Genomic DNA, 22,039 nt, shown 5'->3' on the forward strand with positions numbered 1-22,039 from the left:
AGTAGGCACAATGTTGAGAGAAGATCAGGGTCAGAAAATTTTACTCTGAGCTGAAGCCATCACAATTCGGGTCACCAATGTAGGCTGTGGGTTGATTGACTGAACTACTAATAGCCTGGACAGTCCCAGGTGAGAGCTTTATTTATAGCAAAGACAAATAATATATATTCATAGATGGTACAGGTGGTATGCACATTGAGCACGTGTATGCATGTGGTTAGCACTAGCAGGAAGTGAGCTGCTACAAACTGCTGCCACACATGGTCCTCTTGTTTCTGGCTCGAATACTAGCAGTTCTGGTAAAGGAAATCTCATTTTATTTACTCTACCACTAAACATTTATCTCAACCTCCATACATCCCATTGAAGTGTTTCACATCACAGCCACAAGAACTTTCCATTAACCACCACACCTACTGATCATTCCAGTATTACCTTCGTTTGATCAACTTTTCTATTAGCCAAACTACAGTTCACCTCCTATCGAAGATACACCCATTAACTAATTTTACCAATTAATAATGTTAGAATTCAAATTATTTTTTTTACTTATTATTGTGGATTACAAAGTTAAAAACACAACATGTTAAGACAATATATACAAATTTTGATTTTATTATATTTTATATTATACTATCTTCTCAGATTTTTGCATATATTAACACAACAATATCAAAATTTGAATTGGTCTTCCATTTCTCAGAAGCTTCATTCTTTGCTTCTGGAAAAAATTGATTCTTTACTTCACCCCAAACATGTCAAGTTGCTTCTGAAGCGAACATGATAAGATGCACTATGTTACCTGGTAAATGACCCAGGACTCCACTCACAGCTCCCCAAATGATACGTCCATCTTCTTGATAATTGTTGTACTGGTAACCACAACAAATCTACTACACCTTGAACTGAGAGAAAAGAGACAGAGAAGATGATAGACTTCATCATATTATTTTCTAATACATAATTGGGTGACATGATACAAGGGACCAACTCCTTGAAGTATGCATGGCAACTGATAAGTTTTAATATCCTGTAACCACTCTGTAACAACCTGATCCAGTAATTGGTTCAATCATAATATCCTGATTAAAGAACAAAATGAGTACTTCATCATTAGCTATTGTTAATATAGTAAATACAATAATGGCTACTAACTGACCCTTGTTTATATATGTAATAGCTTTCAATGTAATCTCAGAGTTATCCAAGCGACTTAATCCTAGGAGTATCCCTGATAGAGTGCCCTATCATGTGAAGATCACATGACATATGTTAAATTGATTATAAAACTAACCACTTGTTCAGAGTATAATCTCTTAGCTTCATAGTTTATGTGTATTAGGGTACATCAGGATAGAAGACAAATGATTTGATGAAAATAACTGCTGGAGTATTAACTTGATCTTTTTGTGACCTTTAGGTTCTAACAGTGACCTGATGTAATTGATTGATGTTCTCTGTTGATGAATTTGTTGCTCCTGTTGTTAGAAATTAATATTAAGATAATATGATGTGTATAACTTTACTTACCTTCTTGTTTGGAAGAGGATTGAGAGGATGGTATTAGTTGTTGAAAGAATTCATAAAGACAAAGTGTCCTATGACAGAAAGAGAGATTAGAGAGAATGATTACAGATAATGATTACAGCACATAACATTGTTAATTTATAATGATATTATAGTCATTGATTTATAGCATATAACATTTGATTTATATAAGTACATACATAGTTAATTTATATTGCTAGTGGATAAGGACTATGCTGACCAAATGAATCTCTCTAAAAGGGATACTCTGAATTAATAAAACTACATACAGTCACATTTAATCCAATGCTAACGTCAAGTTAGTACTATTAACTTCCATATTGAAGACACCTCTATAACTAGGACAGTTTCTAAAGATATAAACTGTCCACTATAGATATAATCCTTACTACTCATTGTATAGAATCTAGTATTGTTTTTTGGTATTACATGATGGTTTTGTAGTAATGAAGACCAATCTACAAACATTGACTTATATTATATATTAGTAGGCCTCAACTTTTGCAGTCCAGTATGACACTCAAAGGTGTCAATTTTTAAAATAAAATATTTCACTTTTTATGATTGTATGATGTACATAGTTGAGTAAAGTACTAAATATATTAAAATTCACACCATTGAACAGAAAATAACATTACCATATACAGGTACACATACATGTACAACATGTATTATGAGAGACAGATAATTGAATGAAATATATATATATATATATATATATATATATATATAAACCTTGTGGTATAGGAGATACCATATGAAAGTTAGTGTTATCTGCTGTCTCAGGTTGAGTTAACAAAGCTTTGAGAGAAAACTAATGAGAAAATGGACAATGATTTTTATTTCATAATTCAATAATCATATAGGAGAAGAGTTAATACTAACATGAGTTCATTATGTGTAAAACTACATTTGTTATATAATACTCTTATTTAATTTTGTCTTACTATGTAAATTGCTGGTATTGTTTAACTAAAAATGAACAAGAATAAAATTTTCCAAGTGGTACTCATTACATAAACTTAACTCAATCAAAAATGAAATTGCTTTAGTACTAACTGACCCTGGCATATGGTATTACTACTTAGTCTATATTAAATGTTTAATCGAAGAATAAACAATACTTTATAGCTACAGAGATCTAGTTGACTTACCATCACACAGACTAGGAGGCTCATCTAGTTGAATAGCCATCACAAGTACTTGTAAAAGCAAAACATCTCCCATTATCTTGACACATGGGACTTCTACAATTTGAAGGGCCACATATTACTCTTGGTACTTACTCTTACTACTGGTAAACAAGACAGCTATAGTTTATAATTTTATACATAGTGTGTTTAAACATACTACAATAGTGATATCAATGACTATGAATTATTTCATTGTTATAATCATAACTTACATTGATTGGTTTGTTTTAATTGTCGACATATAACAGCAGCATCATTGCTGTCCCATCCTTGTCTGCATACACCCACGTAATGACTATCATTACATATTTCAACTGCTCCAGTATTATCGTTAGGACCATTCACTAGTAGGACATCTCCCACAGAACAGAGTGGCTGTTGAACTAATAGAATACAAGGTTGACAGTAAACCATAATGGTGTTATAAATCTTCCACATGTATATTTACTAAATAGTTTAGTATTTTATGATTTAACATTTAATATAACATGTTAAAGTTATAATAATGAACTCCAACCAATTACTAAGTTAGCTACCCACCCCATATACATATACATATGTAATACATCACTATTTTAGTGCAATTCCAAGCCATGACAAGTTAATCTATAAGACTTACAAATGCGAACTGTATATATCTTATTGCTCTTTCTCTGCAAAGAACACTTCTTTGCTATTGACAGTTTAAAATAGCTATCAGAGCTCAAGAGAACAAGAGCAGAAGCCGTTAGTAAACAACACTCAAATCATCATTAATTTTGTAGTCACATGGTCATATTAGTAATCTTAATTGATTATTAATCTTACAATTTTAATTATATTAATTAATATTTATTAATTATTAATCTTACTATTATTATAGGTTTTATTAATTTTTTATAATATTTTATGTATATATTTATTTTTGTTCTTTGTCGGTTTATCAGTTTTCATTATATAGAAGTGTCAATGAGCTCAGCAAACTCAACAAAGTAATACCAGTCATATTTTAAAGAGTAATCTAACAGAATGTACATCAAAGAGAACTCCTCATCTATCGGCATAAAAGAGACCAGAGTTGCAAAATTTTGTCATATTAGTCTGCTTCGCTTAAAGAAGAAAGAAACCTGGTGATCATAACTGCGACACTAAAAAACTAGAATTCATTTCACAAATCATGGAAAACCAAGCCAGCCTCCAAGAAAACTCTGCCCAATTGTCTACGAAGAGAGGTATGACCTTATTAGTTTCTGGGGTGTAGTCTTAGGCCAAGGGTGGAGCTGGTCTCGTCCGTTATTTTTTCCACTTAATAATTTTGATGTTGCTTTATTAGGAGAGAAAAGAAAAGCTGAGGAGGAACCATATAGCGATGAATGGACAAAAAAGGGTCAGGATATCCTTTACAAAGGAACAGTTACTGACTTTAGAGTCACTGTTTTGTCTAAACAAATACCCTGATGCGTTTCAAAGAGAAGACATTGCTGATAAGTTAAATCTCAAAGAGAAGAACATAAGTGTAAGTCTAGTATATAAAAACTAAACTAAAGTGTAGCAAATATATATTTTTTATTTGTTTTCACACAGAACTGGTTCCAAAATAGACGTACGAAAAAAAAAAATTGCTGCCCAAGAAAGTCCACGTGTACCTCTTCCATATTCCAGTAGTGCTACCAGTTATTCCTCCTCAGCTCCAACTACAGCTCCATTAAATACCACACCAACTCTTCACCCTGTCTTACCTTCATGTAATCAATTTTTTCTCGGTATCAAACTATAGTTTGAGATCCTCTACAACAGATTGCTGTGGATACAACACATATCTCTATCCTCCACAACAATTACATCAACCAGCTCCAACAAACATAACATCTTCCTCTAACAGCTATTCACACTCAGCTCCGATCACAACCACTAGACCTCTGCCCATTACCACCACACCAACTCTTCGTACTGTTTTGCCTCCATTTAATCAATTATTCTCATGTCCAATCTACACTTTACCTCCCACTGGAGATACCACTAGAATACGATGATGAACCAAATAATATTAAATTGGAATCTACTATTTATTGTATTTAACTTTATTAATTTATTTACATATTAATAATGTTTACTTCAAATTATTTTTCGACTTACTTAATCTCTATTTACAAAGTTAAAAGCACAACAAGTTAAGACAATGTATACAACACAATATATTAATATTATTAATATTATTATTACATTATACTGTCTTCTCAGATTTTTGCATATATTAACACAACAATGATATAAACATTATTGATTGGTCTTCCATTTCTCAGAAGCTTCTTTCTTTGCTTCTAGAACAAATTGATTTGCTTCTGAAGCAAAGATGATACATGCACTATGTTACCTGGTAAATGATGCAGGACTCCACCCACACTCCTGTTACACCATACTCTTCATGATCAGTAGCAGCTGCTTGATACAAGTCTCCACTCACAGCTCCCCCAAACAATACGTCCATCTTCTTGATATTTTTGTACTAGTAACCACAACAAATCTACTACACCTTGAGCTGAGAGAAAAAAGAGAGAAGATGATAGAGTTCATCATATTACTTTCTCATACATAATTAGGTGACATGATACAAGGGACCAACTCCTTGAAGTATGCATGGCAACTGATAAGTTTTAATATCCTGTAACCACTCTGTAACAACCTGATCCAGTAATTGGTTCAATCATAATATCCTGAGGCAAAGAACAAAATGAGTACCTTCATCATTTAGCTATTGTTAATATTGTACATACAATATGGCTACTAACTGACCCTTCTTTATATGTAATAGCTTTCAATGTAATCTCAGAGTTATCCAAGTGACTTAATCCTAGGAGTATCCCTGATAGAGTGCCCTATCATGTGAAGATCACATGACATATGTTAAATTGATGTATAAAACTAACCACTTGTTCAGAGTATAATCTCTTAGCTTCATAGTCTATGTGTATTGGTACATCAGGATAGAGTAACTGACCATTTTTAATAAAAGGTTGTAGAAATGATGATTGTTCCTTGAAATGTTCATTTACTTGATGTAGTTGGTTTTGAACAGGTTGAAAACCATCACTACAGAGATAATTTTATTAATTACAAAAGCCTATAGGTTAGGTACTCATGTGGTGAGATGTTCTAGTTGTTAGTCTAGTTTATGTCAACCGACTTAAATAATTTTGACTGACAGGAGATTAGGATTGGCCTAAAAAGTTTGTTGTTTATCGAAGAGTGTATGACAGTCTCTCTGTTTACTTTGAACATCTAGTTATGTACAACTACTACATGCTGGCTTTGTAGGACATATTTTCTCTAAATAATATAATGTCATAGTTCAAGACTGACTGTCCCTTCAACCATCATAATTTTTATATGAACTATAGCTAGTAAAATATGCATCAATCAGCCCAACTTATAATTACAATCCAGGTACGAGTACTTATGCCTTTTCTGTATAATGTTAGTTGATGACTTTCCATAATTCTCCAACTAGTAATATGTGCATCAATGTGCTACTTATATATACAACCACACCTAGAACTAGCTGTATGTGACTAATTACACGTGGTTATATTACCCACTAGAACTCTACTTACATTCAATCACAGGTGATTTCAATCAAGTAGGGTTTTGAATAGTTGATGAAACAATATTTCAGATTCTCTATTGATGAAAGACGAGTTTGGTTAAGATTACAACAAGACAGGATCACTCAGAATGTACAATGACACACGTTAATCCAAGCAATTTTTCTTAAATAAATAAAAAAAAACTAGTTTTACACAAAATTTAAAGTGAAAGTCATCAATAGTCAATCATCAACAAATCTTTACAACGTGTATGTATAAAAGGTGAAGAGAGAGCTAACAATGTTTTAACAGTTGCCGAAGGTGAAACACCTTGAGCATGTAACAGTGACACAATATCAGTAGTACTAGTACCTAGTAAAGTATGGACTACATTATGTATTAGTAATACTTACCAGTAGGACTGTTATGATTTGAAGAGAGAGAAGACAATGAAGGAATGTCTTGTAGTAAGAGAGTTATTGCCAATAGTTCCAAGTCTCTTAAAGTACTAAGTGATAGCTGAGCACCATTATTAATATAATGGTAAAGAGAACTGGAAAGACCACCCCCTACATTATTTCAGAATAACAAAACCTATTAATATATGTTACCATAATCATTAAATGTTATGAGTTTCAATCATGAAGACCATTCTTCTATTAATAAAACCAGTTCCTATCTAATTTAATATTACTTAAAACAAATAGATACAAACACAATACTACAACTACTTATATAACAAACCTGTTTCATCTTTAGAAGATTGGTTTTCAAGCCAGTTATTTAATCTCATCATAACAGATTCCATGTATTCTGCTAATGTAATATTAGACTCCATTCTAGATACTGCTAACTGTGATAGAGCCCAACATAGTTTTAGCTTGCCATATTGACTGTATACCACTGTGTCCACTAAGGACAGATCCACTGCACATCTATCAATATAAAGATTAAAACAATTAATGGGTGTGTAATGATATTATTGAATCATTTCAACTTGTTAAATTCAGTCATCATAAAATTACATGAAATATGTTGAGTGACCTTGTGATCACAATAAAGAGTTTACGAAACAATTCCTAATTAAGATTATGGACTACTTCAATACTTTCAATAAAATACACAATTAATACTTTATCTCTTTACCATAAATTAACAATTGATATTAATATAATAGTAATAATAGTAGACAATAGGGGCCTCCTCAAATAGAAATTAAGACATATTAACTTACTTCTTCCATTTGTAGATATACATTTAATAATTCTAGTCTCTCTTCATTTATACAATCTAACAGAGCAGCACTGTATATCTAAACAATATAATAATAATAAATCAATGACTGATACATACTTGTTGTCCATGTTGACACAATATATCTATAAAACTGTCTAATCCAGGGATCATGTTGTAATGACTCGTTAGGAATCTCCACCTACAATAAAATATTAGTACTGGGTATGCTATTGAAATAACATTGTCTATTATAAAAAAAAAATTCAATATAGCATATATTTAAGCCAATCTATTAAGTTTGAGAGGCAATAAAAACAATAAGTACTGATGTACACTACAAGTATACATACCTTTCCCTTAATTCTCCTAACTGATATTTGATTTGGTGAAAGTACTGCTAATGATAGGATACTTTTTTGTCCCTGTAACATAAATTAGGACTCTCATCATAAATATGCTAATTAATAATTACTTCAGGGTCTGACTCATAACTTGAATATCCAGAATGTCTCTTGACATAAATTGTACCACACTTCATAAGACAACGTCTGTATAAGTCAAAGAGATCTGTAACATTTTATTCTACATTATAAAGTTTATGTCTCTATGGATTTTTAAATAGTAGTATAATATAAATGAATATTATTACAAACTAACTATAATATATTATTACTCTTCACTTACTTGACATTATCTTCTACTAATTGATATTTAACAGACCAATATCTTGGTCCTATTATTTAATCTACAATAAGATAACTTTAATAAACAATGAAAATAATAACACTGGAAATACACGCTATTTACTATCATATTCAAAGAAAAATCCATTTTTCACAAAAGAATTTCAGCAATATTATCTGATGTTACTATATATGTATCCTATTACAATTCCTTTAAACATGTTGCTATAGCAACGACTGATTAGGTTAATTTAGAAAGAATTTCAAAGCTTTGCAATTAACAACACTACAAGTTCATAACAGAGATCAAATACACTGTATCAGCTAAACACAATGTATGTGTGTATGACATTATTTACAGGTAGTACACATCCTTACCTCAGTCAGTTTATCCCAGTCTGGTAACAGACAAGGAGTAACACCCTGATTACTTGTCAAAACCATCATTCTAATTAACACAATAAAAATAATTTTCACAACTTGTACTACATCAGTAAGCAAGCAGTAACTTAGAGATCTCCTTAATAATGTGGCATAATAGGAAATGACACACAAAAAAATGATAATTCTAGTTCTTCCTTTGTTTAATATATACAAGTTTATTTTAAAATAATTAAAGAGGCATCAATTATTACTTAAAGAAAAATATTGATACATTTTGTTATATAATACTCTTTCTTCTTACTATGTAATTGCTGGTATTGTTTAACTAAAAATGAATAAGAATAAAATTTACCAAGTGGTACTCATTACAGTAAGTTAAACTCAATCAAAAATGAAATTGCTTTAGTACTAACTGACCTAGCATATGGTATTACTACTTAGTCTATATTAAATGTTTAATCCAAGAATGAAAAATACTTTATAGTTACAGAGATCTAGTTGACTTACCATCACACAGACTAGGAGGCTCATCTAGTTGAATAGCCATCACAAGTACTTGTAAAAGCAAAACATCTCCCATTATCTTGACACATGGGACTTCTACAATTTGAAGGGCACATATTACTCTTGGTACTTACTCTTACTACTGGTAAACAAGACAGCTATAGTTTACAATTTTATACATAGTGTCTTTAACATACTACAATAGTCCATATCATGACTATGAATTATTTCATTGTTATAATCATAACTTACATTGATTGGTTTGTTTTAATTGTCGACATATAACAGCAGCATCATTGCTGTCCCATCCTTGTCTGCATAACCCACGTAATGACTATCATTAAATATTTCAACTGCTCCAGTATTATCGTTAGATCATTCACTAGTCGGACATCTCCCACTGATTAGAGTGGCTGTTGAACTAATAGAATACAAAGGTTGACAGTAACCATAATGGCGTTATAAATCTTCCACATGGTATATTTACTAAATAGTTTAGTATTTTATGATTTAACATTTAATATAACATGTTAAAGTTATATAATGAACTCCAACAATTACTAAGTTAGCTACCCACCCACACATATAATATGTAATACATCACTATTTTAGTGCCATTCCAAGCCATGACAAGTTAATCTACAAGACTTACAAATGCGAACTGTATATATCTTATGACTCTTTCTCTGCAAAGAACACTTCTTTGCTATTGACAGTTTAAAATAGCTATCAGAGCTCAAGAGAACAAGGACAGAAGCCGTTAGTAAACAACACTCAAATCATCATTAATTTTGTACTCACATGGTCATATTATTAATCTTAATTAATTATTAATCTTACAATCTTAATTAATCTTATTAATTATTAATCTTACTATTATTATAGGTTTTATTAATTTTTTAGAATATTTTATGTATATTTATTTTGTTCTTTGTCGGTTTATCAGTTTTCATTATATAGAAGTGTCAACGAGCTCAGCAAAACTCAACAAAGTAATACCAGTCATATTTTAAAGAGTAATCTAACAGAATGTTACTTTTCACAGTACAAACATTATTACATCAAAGAGAACTCCTCATCTATCGGCATAAAAGAGACCAGAGTTGCAACTTTTGTCATATTAGTCTGCTTCGCTTAAAGAAGAAAGAAACCTTGGTGATCATAACTGCGACACTAAAAAACTATAATTCATTTCAATCTTTTACAAATCATGGAAAACAAAGCCAGCCTCCAAGAAAACTCTGCCCAATTGTCTATGAAGAGAGGTAAGACCTTGTTAGTTCTGGGTGTAGTCTTAGGCCAAGGGTGGAGCTGGGCACTTAATTTTGATGTTGCTTTATTTAGGACTGAAAAGAAAAGCCGAGGAGATGAACAAAGAACCAAATAGCGATAAACAGAAAACAAGGACCAGAGTACACTATACTAAAGACCAATTACTCCATTTAGAGTCAGAATTTGTCAAAATAACTACCCTAATATATTTCAAAAGAAGACCTTGCTGCTAAGTTAAATGTCAAAGAAAAGAACGTACATGTAAGTCTAGAGTACATATATATATATATATATACAACTAAACTAAAGCATGGCAAATATATTTCTTTTGTTTTCACACAGGATTGGTTCCAAAATAGACGTGCCAAGAAAAAGGAAAACTGCTGCCACACATGGTCCACATGTACCTCTTGTTTCTGGCTCGAATACTAGCAGTTCTGGTAAAGGAAATCTCAGTTTTATTTACACTACCACTGAACAATTATCTCAACCTCCATACATCCCATTGAAGTGTTTCACATCACAGCCAATTACAGCCACTACAGCTTTCCCATTACCACCACACCTACTGATCATCCAGTCTTACATTCGTTTGATCAACTTTTCTTATTAGCCAAATACTTACCTCCTATTGAAGATACAACCAATTAACTAATTTAACAATTAATAATGTTAGAATTCAATTATTTTTTTAACAACTTATGTATTATTGTTTTATATTCTATCTTCTCAGATTTTTTGCATATATTAACACAACAATATCAAAATTTTTAATTGGTCTTCCATTTCTCAGAAGCTTCTTTCTTTGCTTCTGGAACAAATTGATTCTTTACTTCACCCAACACTATGTTACCTGGAAAATGACCCAGGACTCCACTCACAGCTCCCTAAACGATACGTCCATCGATTCTTGATATTTTTGTACTGGTAGCCATAACAAATCTACTACACCTTGAACTGAGAGAAAGAGAGAGAGAAGATGATAGACTTCATCATATTACTTTCTCATGCATAATTAGGTGACATGATACAAGGGATCAACTCCTTGAAGTGTGCATGGCAAACTGATAAGTTTTAATATCCTGTAACCACTCTGTAACAACCTGATCCAGTAATTGGTTCAATCATAATATCCTGAGGCAAAGAACAAAATGAGTACCTTCATCATTAGCTATTGTTAATATTGTACATACAATAATGGCTACTAACTGACCTTCTTTATATGTAATAGTTTTCAATGTAGTCTCAGAGTTATCCAAGTGACTTAATCCTAGGAGTATCCCTGCTAGAGTGCCTATCATGTGAAGATCACATGACATATGTTAAATTGATGTATAAAACTAACCACTTGTTCAGAGTATAATCTCTTAGCTTCATAGTCTATGCGTATTGGTACATCAGGATAGAGTAACTGACCATTTTTAATAAAAGGTTGTAGAAATGATGATTGTTCCTTGAAATGTTCATTTACTTGATGTAGTTAGTTTTGAACAGGTTTTAAAACCATCACTACAGAGATAATTTTATTAATTACAAAGCCTATAGGGTTAGGATGCTCATGTGGTGAGATGTTCTAGTTGTTTACTCTAGTTTATGTCACCGACTTTAATAATTTTGACTGACAGGAGATTAGGATTGGCCTAAAAAGTTGTTGTTTATCGAAGAGTGTATGACAGTCTCTCTGTTTACTTTGAACATCTAGTTATGTACAACTACTACATGCTGGCTTTGTAGGACATATTTTCTCTAAAATAATATAATGTCATAGTTCAAGACTGACTTTCCATCATAATTCTATGCACTATAGCTAGTAAAATATGCATCAATCAGCCCAAACTTATAATTACAATCCAGGTACGACTATTTACACCTCTTCTGTCATTTTTCTGATGACTTAATTCTCAACAAATATGTGGAATGTGCTACTTCATATTACCACACCTAGAAACTAGCCATGTACTTACACATGGTTATAGCCCCACCCACTCTTGTTCAATCAATCACAGGTACAAGTATATTTGTTTGGGTTTGAATAATCGATGAAACAATATTTCAGATTCTCTATTGATGAAAGACGAGTTTGGTTAAGATTTACAACAGACAGGATCACTCAGAATTTACAATGACTCACGTTAATCCAAGCAATTTTTCTTAAATAAAATAAATATTTAACTAGTTTTACACAAAATTTAAAGTGAAAGTCATCAATAGTCAATCATTAACAAATCTTTACAACGTGTATTGTATAAAAGGTGAAGAGAGAGCTAACAATGTTTTAACAGTTGCCGAAGGTGAAACACCTTGAGCATGTAACAGTGACACAATATCAGTAGTACTAGTACCTAGTAAAGTATGGACTACATTATGTATTAGTAATACTTACCAGTAGGACTGTTATGATTTGAAGAGAGAGAAGACAATGAAGGAATGTCTTGTAGTAAGAGAGTTATTGCCAACAGTTCCAAGTCTCTTAAAGTACTAAGTGATAGCTGAGCACCATTATTAATATAATGGTAAAGAGAACTGGAAAGACCACCTCCTACATTATTTCAGAATAACAAAACCTATTAATATATGTTTATCATAATATTAAATCTTATGAGTTTCAATCATGAAGACCATTCTTCTATTAATAAAACCAGTTCCTATCTAATTTAATATTACTTTAAAAACAAATACATACAAACACAATACTAACTACTACTTATATAACAAACCTGTTTCATCTTTAGAAGATTTATTTTCAAGCCAGTTATTTAATCTCATCATAACAGATTCCATGTATTCTGCTAATGTAATATTAGACTCCATTCTAGATACTGCTAACTGTGACAGAGCCCAACATAGTTTAGCTTGCCATATTGACTGTATACCACTGTGTCCACTAAGGACAGATCCACTGCACATCTATCAATATAAAGATTAAAACAATTAATGGGTGTGTAATGATATTATTGAATCATTTCAACTTGTTAAATTCAGTCATCATAAAAATACATGAAATATGTTGAGTGACCTTGTGATCACAATTAAAGAATTTACGAAACAATTCCTAATTAGGATTGTGGACTACTTCAATACTTTCAATAAAATACACATTAATACTTATCTCTTTTACCATAAATTAACAATTAATATTAATATAATAGTAATAATAGTAGACAATAGGGGCCTACTCAAATAGAAATTAAGGACATTTAACTTACTTCTCCATTTGTAGATATACATTTAATAATTCTAGTTTCTCTTCATTTATACAATCTAACAGAGCAGCACTATATATCTAAACAATATAATAATAATAAATCAATGACTGATACATACTTGTTGTCCATGTTGACACAAATATCTATAAAACTGTCTAATCCAGGGATCATGTTGTAATGACTCGTTAGGAATCTCCACCTACAATAAAATATTAGTACTGGTATACTATTGAAATAACATTGTCTATTATCAAAAATTCAATACAGCATAATAGCCAATCTATTATTAAGTTAGAGAGGCAATAAAAACAATAAGTACTGATTACCTTTCCCTAATTCCTCCTAACTGATATTGATTTGGTGAGAGTACTGCTAATGATAGGATACTTTTTTGGCCCTGTAACATAAATTAGGACTCTCATTATAAATATGCTAATTAATAATTACTTCAGGGTCTGACTCATAACTTGAATATCCAGAATGTCTCTTGACATATATTGTACCACCACTTCATAAGACAACGTCTGTATAAGTCAAGAGATCTGTAACATTTATTCTACATTATAAAGTTTATGTCTCTATGGATTTTTAAATAGTAGTATATATAATGAATATTATTACAAACTAACTATGATATATAATTACTCTTCACTTACTTGACATTATCTTCTACTAATTGATATTTAACAGACCAATATCTTGGTCCTATTATTTTAATCTACAATAAGATAACTTTAATAAACAATGAAAATAATAACACTGGAAATACACGCTATTTACTATCATATTCAAAGAAATATCCATTTTTCACAAAAGAATTTCAGCAATATTATCTGATGTTACTATATTTGTATCCTATTACAATTCCTTTAAAACATGTTGCTATAGCAACGACTGATTAGGTTAATTTAGAAAGAATTTCAAAGCTTTGCAATTAACAACACTACAAGTTCATAAACAGAGATCAAATACACTGAACACAATGTATGTGTGTATGACATTACTTTACAGGTAGTACACATCCTTACCTCAGTCAGTTTATCCCAGTCTGGTAACAGACAAGGAGTAATACCTCAATTACTTTGTCAAAAACATCATTCTAATTAAAACAATAAAAAATAATTTCCACAACTTGTACTACATCAGTAAGCAAGCAGTAACTTAGAGATCTCCTTAATAATGTGGCATAATAGGAAATGACACACAAAACAATGATAAATTCTAGTTCTTCCTTTGTTTAATACATATAAGTTTACTATTGAAACAAGAAAACAATAAATCAGATAGTAGAAAGTCAAAAAATTATAGAATATTGAAGAACTGAGACAGAATAGAATAACTTATTCAAAGATGAGAGCAGACAAGTAATTTCCACAAAGAAAAAGTTAAGGAATGAACTGAGAGACAGTTTAACTTACCAAAACTGATTAAAAAGACACAGCAAGAGATTAGAAAATAACAGATTAAGACAAGTCCATTAGACAAGACAACTTAGAAAGTAAACTGAACAAAAGTTAAAAAAGGAGAAAGGACAAACTAAGAATAAAATGATAGACTCTTGAACAAGACATTCTCGTAAACATATTCTGCATTTATTAACTATCCCTCCTCAACAATGAATATCTATTGTGCATACTACAATGTTTTTATAAATCATACTTGATGACAATGCAGTCGAACTGCACAGAACAGGACTGACTAGTATCCCATTCCGTGTAACCAGTACACGAGGCTCTACTGCTAATACATAAAGATGTCTTAATGCCTGCAGGTGATACCTATAGAAATAATAAAGTGTACATGATGACTTGATGAGGTAAGTTTATAGAAAGACCAGACTACAGAAGTCTGATACTTCTTAAAACAGTATAAATGAACAACTACAACGTAAAAATAATTAATTTTTTAATAAAGTTTTGTCATCAGCCCCCAGAGGGGCCAACAAAAAAATTAGTATAGACTCATCATTTGTCCTCCCCCACGGAAATCTTTAGTAAAAGGCGAAGATTTATGCGATCTGAGGGAAGACCAGAGTTAACTAGATGATGCTTGGTCTCTGTTTATATAGTAAACACTCTACCAAATACTTGTGGGTTCAGTTATAATAACAATATTCATATTAAATGCGTGTAAATTGATCAAATTCACACTGAAAACCACAAGACAATAATGTACATTTAAGTACAATTGTACTGAATACAATAATAACAAATTCATTTTAGGTGTGGCTTATAAATTAAAAAGGCATACTTATGTGACCTGTATACATGATTATAAATAAACTCCACCCCAAACCTTCCTAGACCCAAAGCATAGACATAAATACACTAATAGTATTATACATTATGGTTCTACTTATCCGGTTACATAATGTACTACACAATAATAGCAACTAAAGTGAGCTTAATACAAGGTTCTACTTGCCTGGTTACATAATTAATACACATAATGCCAACTAAGGCTGAGCTTAATACATTATGTTTACTTATCCTGGTTACATAATGTACTACACAATAATAGCAACTAAAGCTGAGCTTAATACATTATGGTTCTACTTATCTGGTTACATAATGTACTACACAATAATAGCAACTAAAGCTGAGCTTAATACATTATGGTTCTACTTATCCTGGTTACATAATGTACTACACTTATACATATGGTTCACTTATCCTGGTTCCATAAGCTACACAATAATAGCAACTAAGCTAGCTTATACATATTATCTAAAACAATACCTATTGTCAGTACTGGAGATAGGATAGTGAGGATATAATGAACACAATAAAGCAGCTATAGCAGTATTGCTACGACAAAGACAATATCTAGAGAATGTAAAGATCAATCCAACATTTCAACTAAGACTCAATATTTAGTTATTTTAACTAACATGATCATTTTAGGCTAAGATTAAAGAGACTCTTACCTTCCTCCTCCAGAAAAGAAGTCCCAAAGCATGTGGGTAGCCATGTGACAACCATAGTTCACTTCAGCTTGTCCTACTCTTGTATGATGACGACGAACTAACCTCAGTATGTCTAGATCACCACTCCCACTCATGACCTAGAATAACAGGAACAATAATATGGACTGAATCTAAATGTATAAGATATTATTATTATAAATTGTGTCTTAGTGTCAGAACAACACAAATATCCTATAGATGTAATACTACCATTGCTAGAGATATCAGAACATTTTGTATACATGTCTCTAAACATGTTTTGCCAGCCTATTAAGAGGTCTTATGAATGATTTCATTAACTTGTATTATAAATGTACCGTTCAGCAGAACTAGATTGTAATCGTGAGAACAATTGACGATAATTAGTCATCTAGACAAGTAATATAGAACATAATAATAATAGTGATAAAATTACCAGACAATTCTTGACATCTTGTTGACATGTACCACAAAACGAAAACCAAGAGCTAAAACAACATCCTGTTATAATATATATAAATGCTTGACTGTGTGTTTGTGTGTGTGTGAGAGAGAGAGAGAGCATTTAATGCTAGGATTCTTCCTTAAATTACCTCATAGTTTGAACATCAATATAATCAGATGTAGTACACCCTTTCGTTTCCTCTCCATAAAAGCCATCCTGTTGTACTATCTACAGAACACATGATACAACACACAATATTATAACATATACTGTTGACTGACTACCTGAGGAATACAACTATTAATCCAGTCTTGAGTTGGCTGAACACTATCCCAAAGAATCAACCCACTACATAGAGTCTAATACATAGATAAAATACTTAAGTATAGAAGTATTATCACTTTATCAGATATATTAATATAGTGTATGGATATATTAAAAGTTACTCAATGTGTGGTCAAATTAATTTTTCTTCAATTTCTACGTACTCTTAACATAAGGTAGTCAGGTCGTACACAATCCAATTGATATGATGTAGTGGGTGGAGCTAAATGAGCTGCTATTTGATGATCATTGGTCTTTAGAAATATAAGTCCAAGTGCTAAAATGGCTCCTGAAGCAGTCACATGAGTATTAACTTGATCAGATTCCTAATACAATAACAAACAATAAACTAAGGGTGTGTTCTATGGCTACCCATCCATCTATCCATCAATCCATCCATCCATCCATCATCTTTACCAATACAAGATAACTAGAAATTGGATTGTCCTGATGAATGACCTAATGAACTATTATAACTGTAGTAATACTATCATATATAGTATTGGTAGTAATACTATCATATATAGTACATATAGTAGTAATACTCACATCCTTTTTACGTCCACCGTTCATATATATACATAGTTGATCAACTAAATTTAGACCACTCAAACTAACGTTTTCATTACCTGCCTAGAGAGAGAAGGAGAGAGACAGAGAGAGAGGAGGAGAGGAGAAGAGAGAGAGAGAGGGAGATGAGAGAGAGAGACAGAGAGAGAGAGGAGAGCTGACATAGCAGCTCAATAGTACTTACACCCAGACCAATCATTCCCAGTGACAGACCAGCTACAAGAGAATATGATTCCCTATCCTGAGCAAACTCAAGCTCAGGGCCAGGACTGTGACCTAGTAGAAAGGCATGAGCCCAGTAAGCCAATGTTATAATACCAATAACTTACCTATTTCTTTCAACATAGTCTCTACCATATAACGATGACAGGACCCCATGTATAGCAGTCCCAGGACCCATCATGGCTGCAGTCTGCATGAGAATGGAAATCTCAAGATCAGCTGCTCCAGGAGGAAGGAGAGGAGGAAAGAAAATGGAAAACAGACTAGCAATGGAGAGGTTCATAGAGCCACAACTAGAATGAGACACAAATACATTCAGAAATCAGACTATGACATCTAAATTCATGGTATAATTATTATCAAAGCTGATTGTAAAGCTTCTGTCAAAGTGTCAGATATTGAATACCGTCTATTATGAGTATTTTGGGAGCTCAAAGGTTAGCACAAAACTACAAATATGTCTCCTGAATGTACACACTTCATTCCTTCTTATATAGTGTCACTAACCTAGCTGCTGATATACCCAGTAGAAGAGCTATGACAGTTAACTCATGTTTGTTTTGTAAGTATTCAAAGGTATTGAATGCTGTGAGACTTGTCAAGTGACCATTGAGACCAAGAGCCATTAGAAACCAGCATACTCATTGCTACCTTGATTTTCAGATGGTTGATTGAAGACAATCCAGGTTGAATCCAGCTAAAATATTGAGAAGTGACTTAATAGTAGAGTCACATAAAGAGTAGATAATCATTTTCTACACATTTTATTTAAATGCCATCCTAAATTTAAGGAGGTTATATAGAAATTGTATATGTTTTACTGAGTAATTAAGCTTCATTTAATTTGTCTGTAGGTAGACACTTCATTTTAAACATAGAATATGGAATAAAACTATAAGTGATGATTATGCATTATGCTTAAGAATGATGGTATGCTCAGCACATGATATGTATCTGTGTATTGATAATTATTAAATAGGTCCCAAAGCCAATATTAAACTGTTTTATTTACAAATGCATACTTTTGAGATCCCAGGAGCTATTTTTAACCCTGCAGCCACTCCATTATGAAAGTCTGGCCAATCTGTCATATTTTTTAATCTACTGTCAGTTTGGTCTAATTTAATAGTTGAGTTCCTAAAAAAAACACTGATGCCATCAATTCTCATTAATGGAGCTCATTAAACAATATGATTAAAGGACTAAAATATTATTACCTGGGTGGAGCTCGGCCTGTAAGATTTAATTGAGGAATATTAAGAGGGGCTGTGGGCATAGGATGGACTGTTGCCATGGTGAACATGCCTCTACAATAAATCAATAGTCATCATACTATATTACTACACTAACCTTCCTATTGGCAGAGACATAGTTCTCTGACAAAGTGTAAGAAGATGACTCTCTTGTTGTTCCAGGAACTCGTGGTCACTATATAAAAAAATCATTCATTATGGCAACAAAAGATAACTGTTTGTGTGGACTTCATATAAGTAAGTACATAGGCTATGAAAAAGTATTCTTTAATAAGCATCTTGTCTACATTTGTAACTGCCATGTGGTTCTACTAACCTGACTTCTGGTCTCTGCTCTAGTGCTACTCTCACTGGCTTGGATGAACAAAGTAACCTTCTCACTTCATTTACACGAAGATCACGTGGAAATCTTAACTTCAGTATCTACAGTTATTACATTACTATAACAAAGATGACAGTACTCATTGACGTAACCTCTTCATCAAAGTTCATTCCATCATCTTTCTCCACAGATTGCTTTTAAGGTAGTAGAATTATTAACACTATTACAACTACACACAAAATATACCTCTAGTTTAAGAGTGAACTCACTCTTCTGATAATACAATGTATAACCTATATCATCACGACCTATAACAGGAATATTGGATGATCAATTTGTCCTATTATTGCTGGAATAAGTTAGAACTAAAATTTAGTGACAAGTCAAATACAAGCAAAACAAAATCTAATATCAAGCAATATTAGATAGTAATGAGAGGATTATTGTACTGAAACCATTTACATTGAAATTATGATCTCTATTCAAAATGATGGTAAATTTTTCTTAGACAATATTAGGTCATCTTGTTTATAATCTTCATAGTTGTCCTTGTCGTGTGATATTGAAATAAGACATTACGTATCTCATTATACAATGTGCATAGGAACATGTACATGTAGAATTATAATACAAATTACATGTACAATTGTCAGTGGTGGAGAACTAGGGGGACAGGGGGGCTGGAGCCATGCTTTTGAAAGTGGGGGGGGTCTCTGCCCCTTACTGTTTGAATTTTGACTGTGTGATATACAAGTATGCATGACGAATTGCACTCCTCACTTTGGTAATTTTTAGTTAATTTTTTTAAATAAGATTTTCATTTACATCTATCTGATTCTTCACTAAGCACTTGGCCCCACCCACTTTTCAGTAACTGTCTCCACCCCTGATTGTGCAATATATAACATAGTATAACAATAAGTGTGTTATGTCTATTATACAAATGATAAATGTACACAATGTTTAACTGACCTATTAATTGATAAGTGTCAGAGGACCACTTAGATGATGGGTGGATGAGTCGACAATAAATACAATAAACCATATCAGCAGAGCCACACCCCCAGGAAAAGACCCAACTTGTGTACGCTAAACTCTATAACACAATGTATACATTGACATATGTACCAACTAACCTTGTGTTAGATAGTCACTATTTTCTCTAAATATAATTCATTGCCATCTTCACTGCTGAACAGAAGAGAGTTAAATATTGTAATATAAAATCACATATACTGTAGATTTAGAAATGCTATTAATTTTATTATATATATAAATTGTATTATTGTATGTGCTGCTGAATAGAAATTACAAAAATCCTTACATTTCCATGTCAGAGGACTGTCTGTTTAAAGATATATTACTAGTGAACTGCCATTGTGGAGGTTCAATTAACTGCCAATATTTAGCTAAGAGACTATATAGCTATTATAGAGAGAGTAAGAGAGAGAGAGAGAGAGAGAGAGTGTGTGTGCATGTGTGAAAGAGAAAGAGAGAGAGAGAGAGAGTTAGAGAGAGAATACAAAACAATCATAATAGCATACATACTTTCATAACTTGCTCACTTCTTTTAACACACACCACTTAAAACTGGAAAGGGTTGCACCTGTTAAAGTGTATATGATAATATCATAATATTGATATAGTCATTTGCTAATTTGATTTAAATTGAGTGATTCATATTGGACACTATGATAAAGTGTGCATATCATTTCCAGTACTTGTTGTCTGGAAACCAGATCAATATAATTTGTTTTTTACTATACATCTTATTATAGTCTACACCCATTGTAGCATAAATGTGAGTCTTTATATAACTACATAGAATAGTTTTGCTATATTTTTTTTTCTGTTATATTTTGTACTGTAGAATAAATTTGATTAAATTTGTATCTATTGGGATTAATTCTTTATTTATTTTGTTGTCTAAATAAAGTTAATACTATATTAATTTATGTATTGTATCTTATAATAGACAAACTTCCTACCTCATATCAAGTAATCAACAATGTAAGTTTCAAACAAAAGTATAGAGATCCATTGATAATGTAATCATTTAAACTTGCTATAAATTCATTCTAACTTTGTATTCTCAAATAGACATTTCTAATGTAACCATTGTGACTCTAATTGACCACGGACTACACCTTCATCTTTATTGTATTATAAATACATGGATATTGGATTATTAGAATGAGTCTGTCGCATATATTTGTACACTTTAATGACTTCATTAATAAACCAAAGAAGTGTGACTCATAACAAAGTAATAACATTGAATATTAGTGCTAATATTAAGGTTTTTGAATAAAATAATCAATCTACATTGAATTTGAGGTTTTTACCCTTCAAGTGTTCTATAATAATTAA

General features: G+C 31.8%; 1 protein-coding gene and 1 non-coding gene across 2 annotated transcripts in view; both read right to left on the reverse strand.

The window, feature by feature from the left end:
- The window catches only part of LOC121391657 (metal transporter nramp1 homolog), a 77,758-nt gene that overhangs the window by 49,079 nt on the left and 6,640 nt on the right, over window positions 1–22,039 (reverse strand). Inside the window, 5 exon segments of the mRNA XM_041523209.1 lie at window positions 8,602–8,671; window positions 16,516–16,652; window positions 17,263–17,326; window positions 18,202–18,387; window positions 19,445–19,522. Of these exon segments, the coding sequence (XP_041379143.1) occupies window positions 8,602–8,671; window positions 16,516–16,652; window positions 17,263–17,326; window positions 18,202–18,387; window positions 19,445–19,522 (535 nt within the window).
- On the reverse strand, window positions 15,513–15,626 carry LOC121391658. Its single transcript, XR_005960373.1, has one exon. It is a non-coding gene; the product is annotated as a U5 spliceosomal RNA (small nuclear RNA).

The sequence above is a fragment of the Gigantopelta aegis genome, unplaced genomic scaffold, assembly GCF_016097555.1.
Source record: "Gigantopelta aegis isolate Gae_Host unplaced genomic scaffold, Gae_host_genome ctg2780_pilon_pilon:::debris, whole genome shotgun sequence".
Taxonomy (NCBI): Eukaryota; Metazoa; Mollusca; class Gastropoda; order Neomphalida; family Peltospiridae; genus Gigantopelta; species Gigantopelta aegis.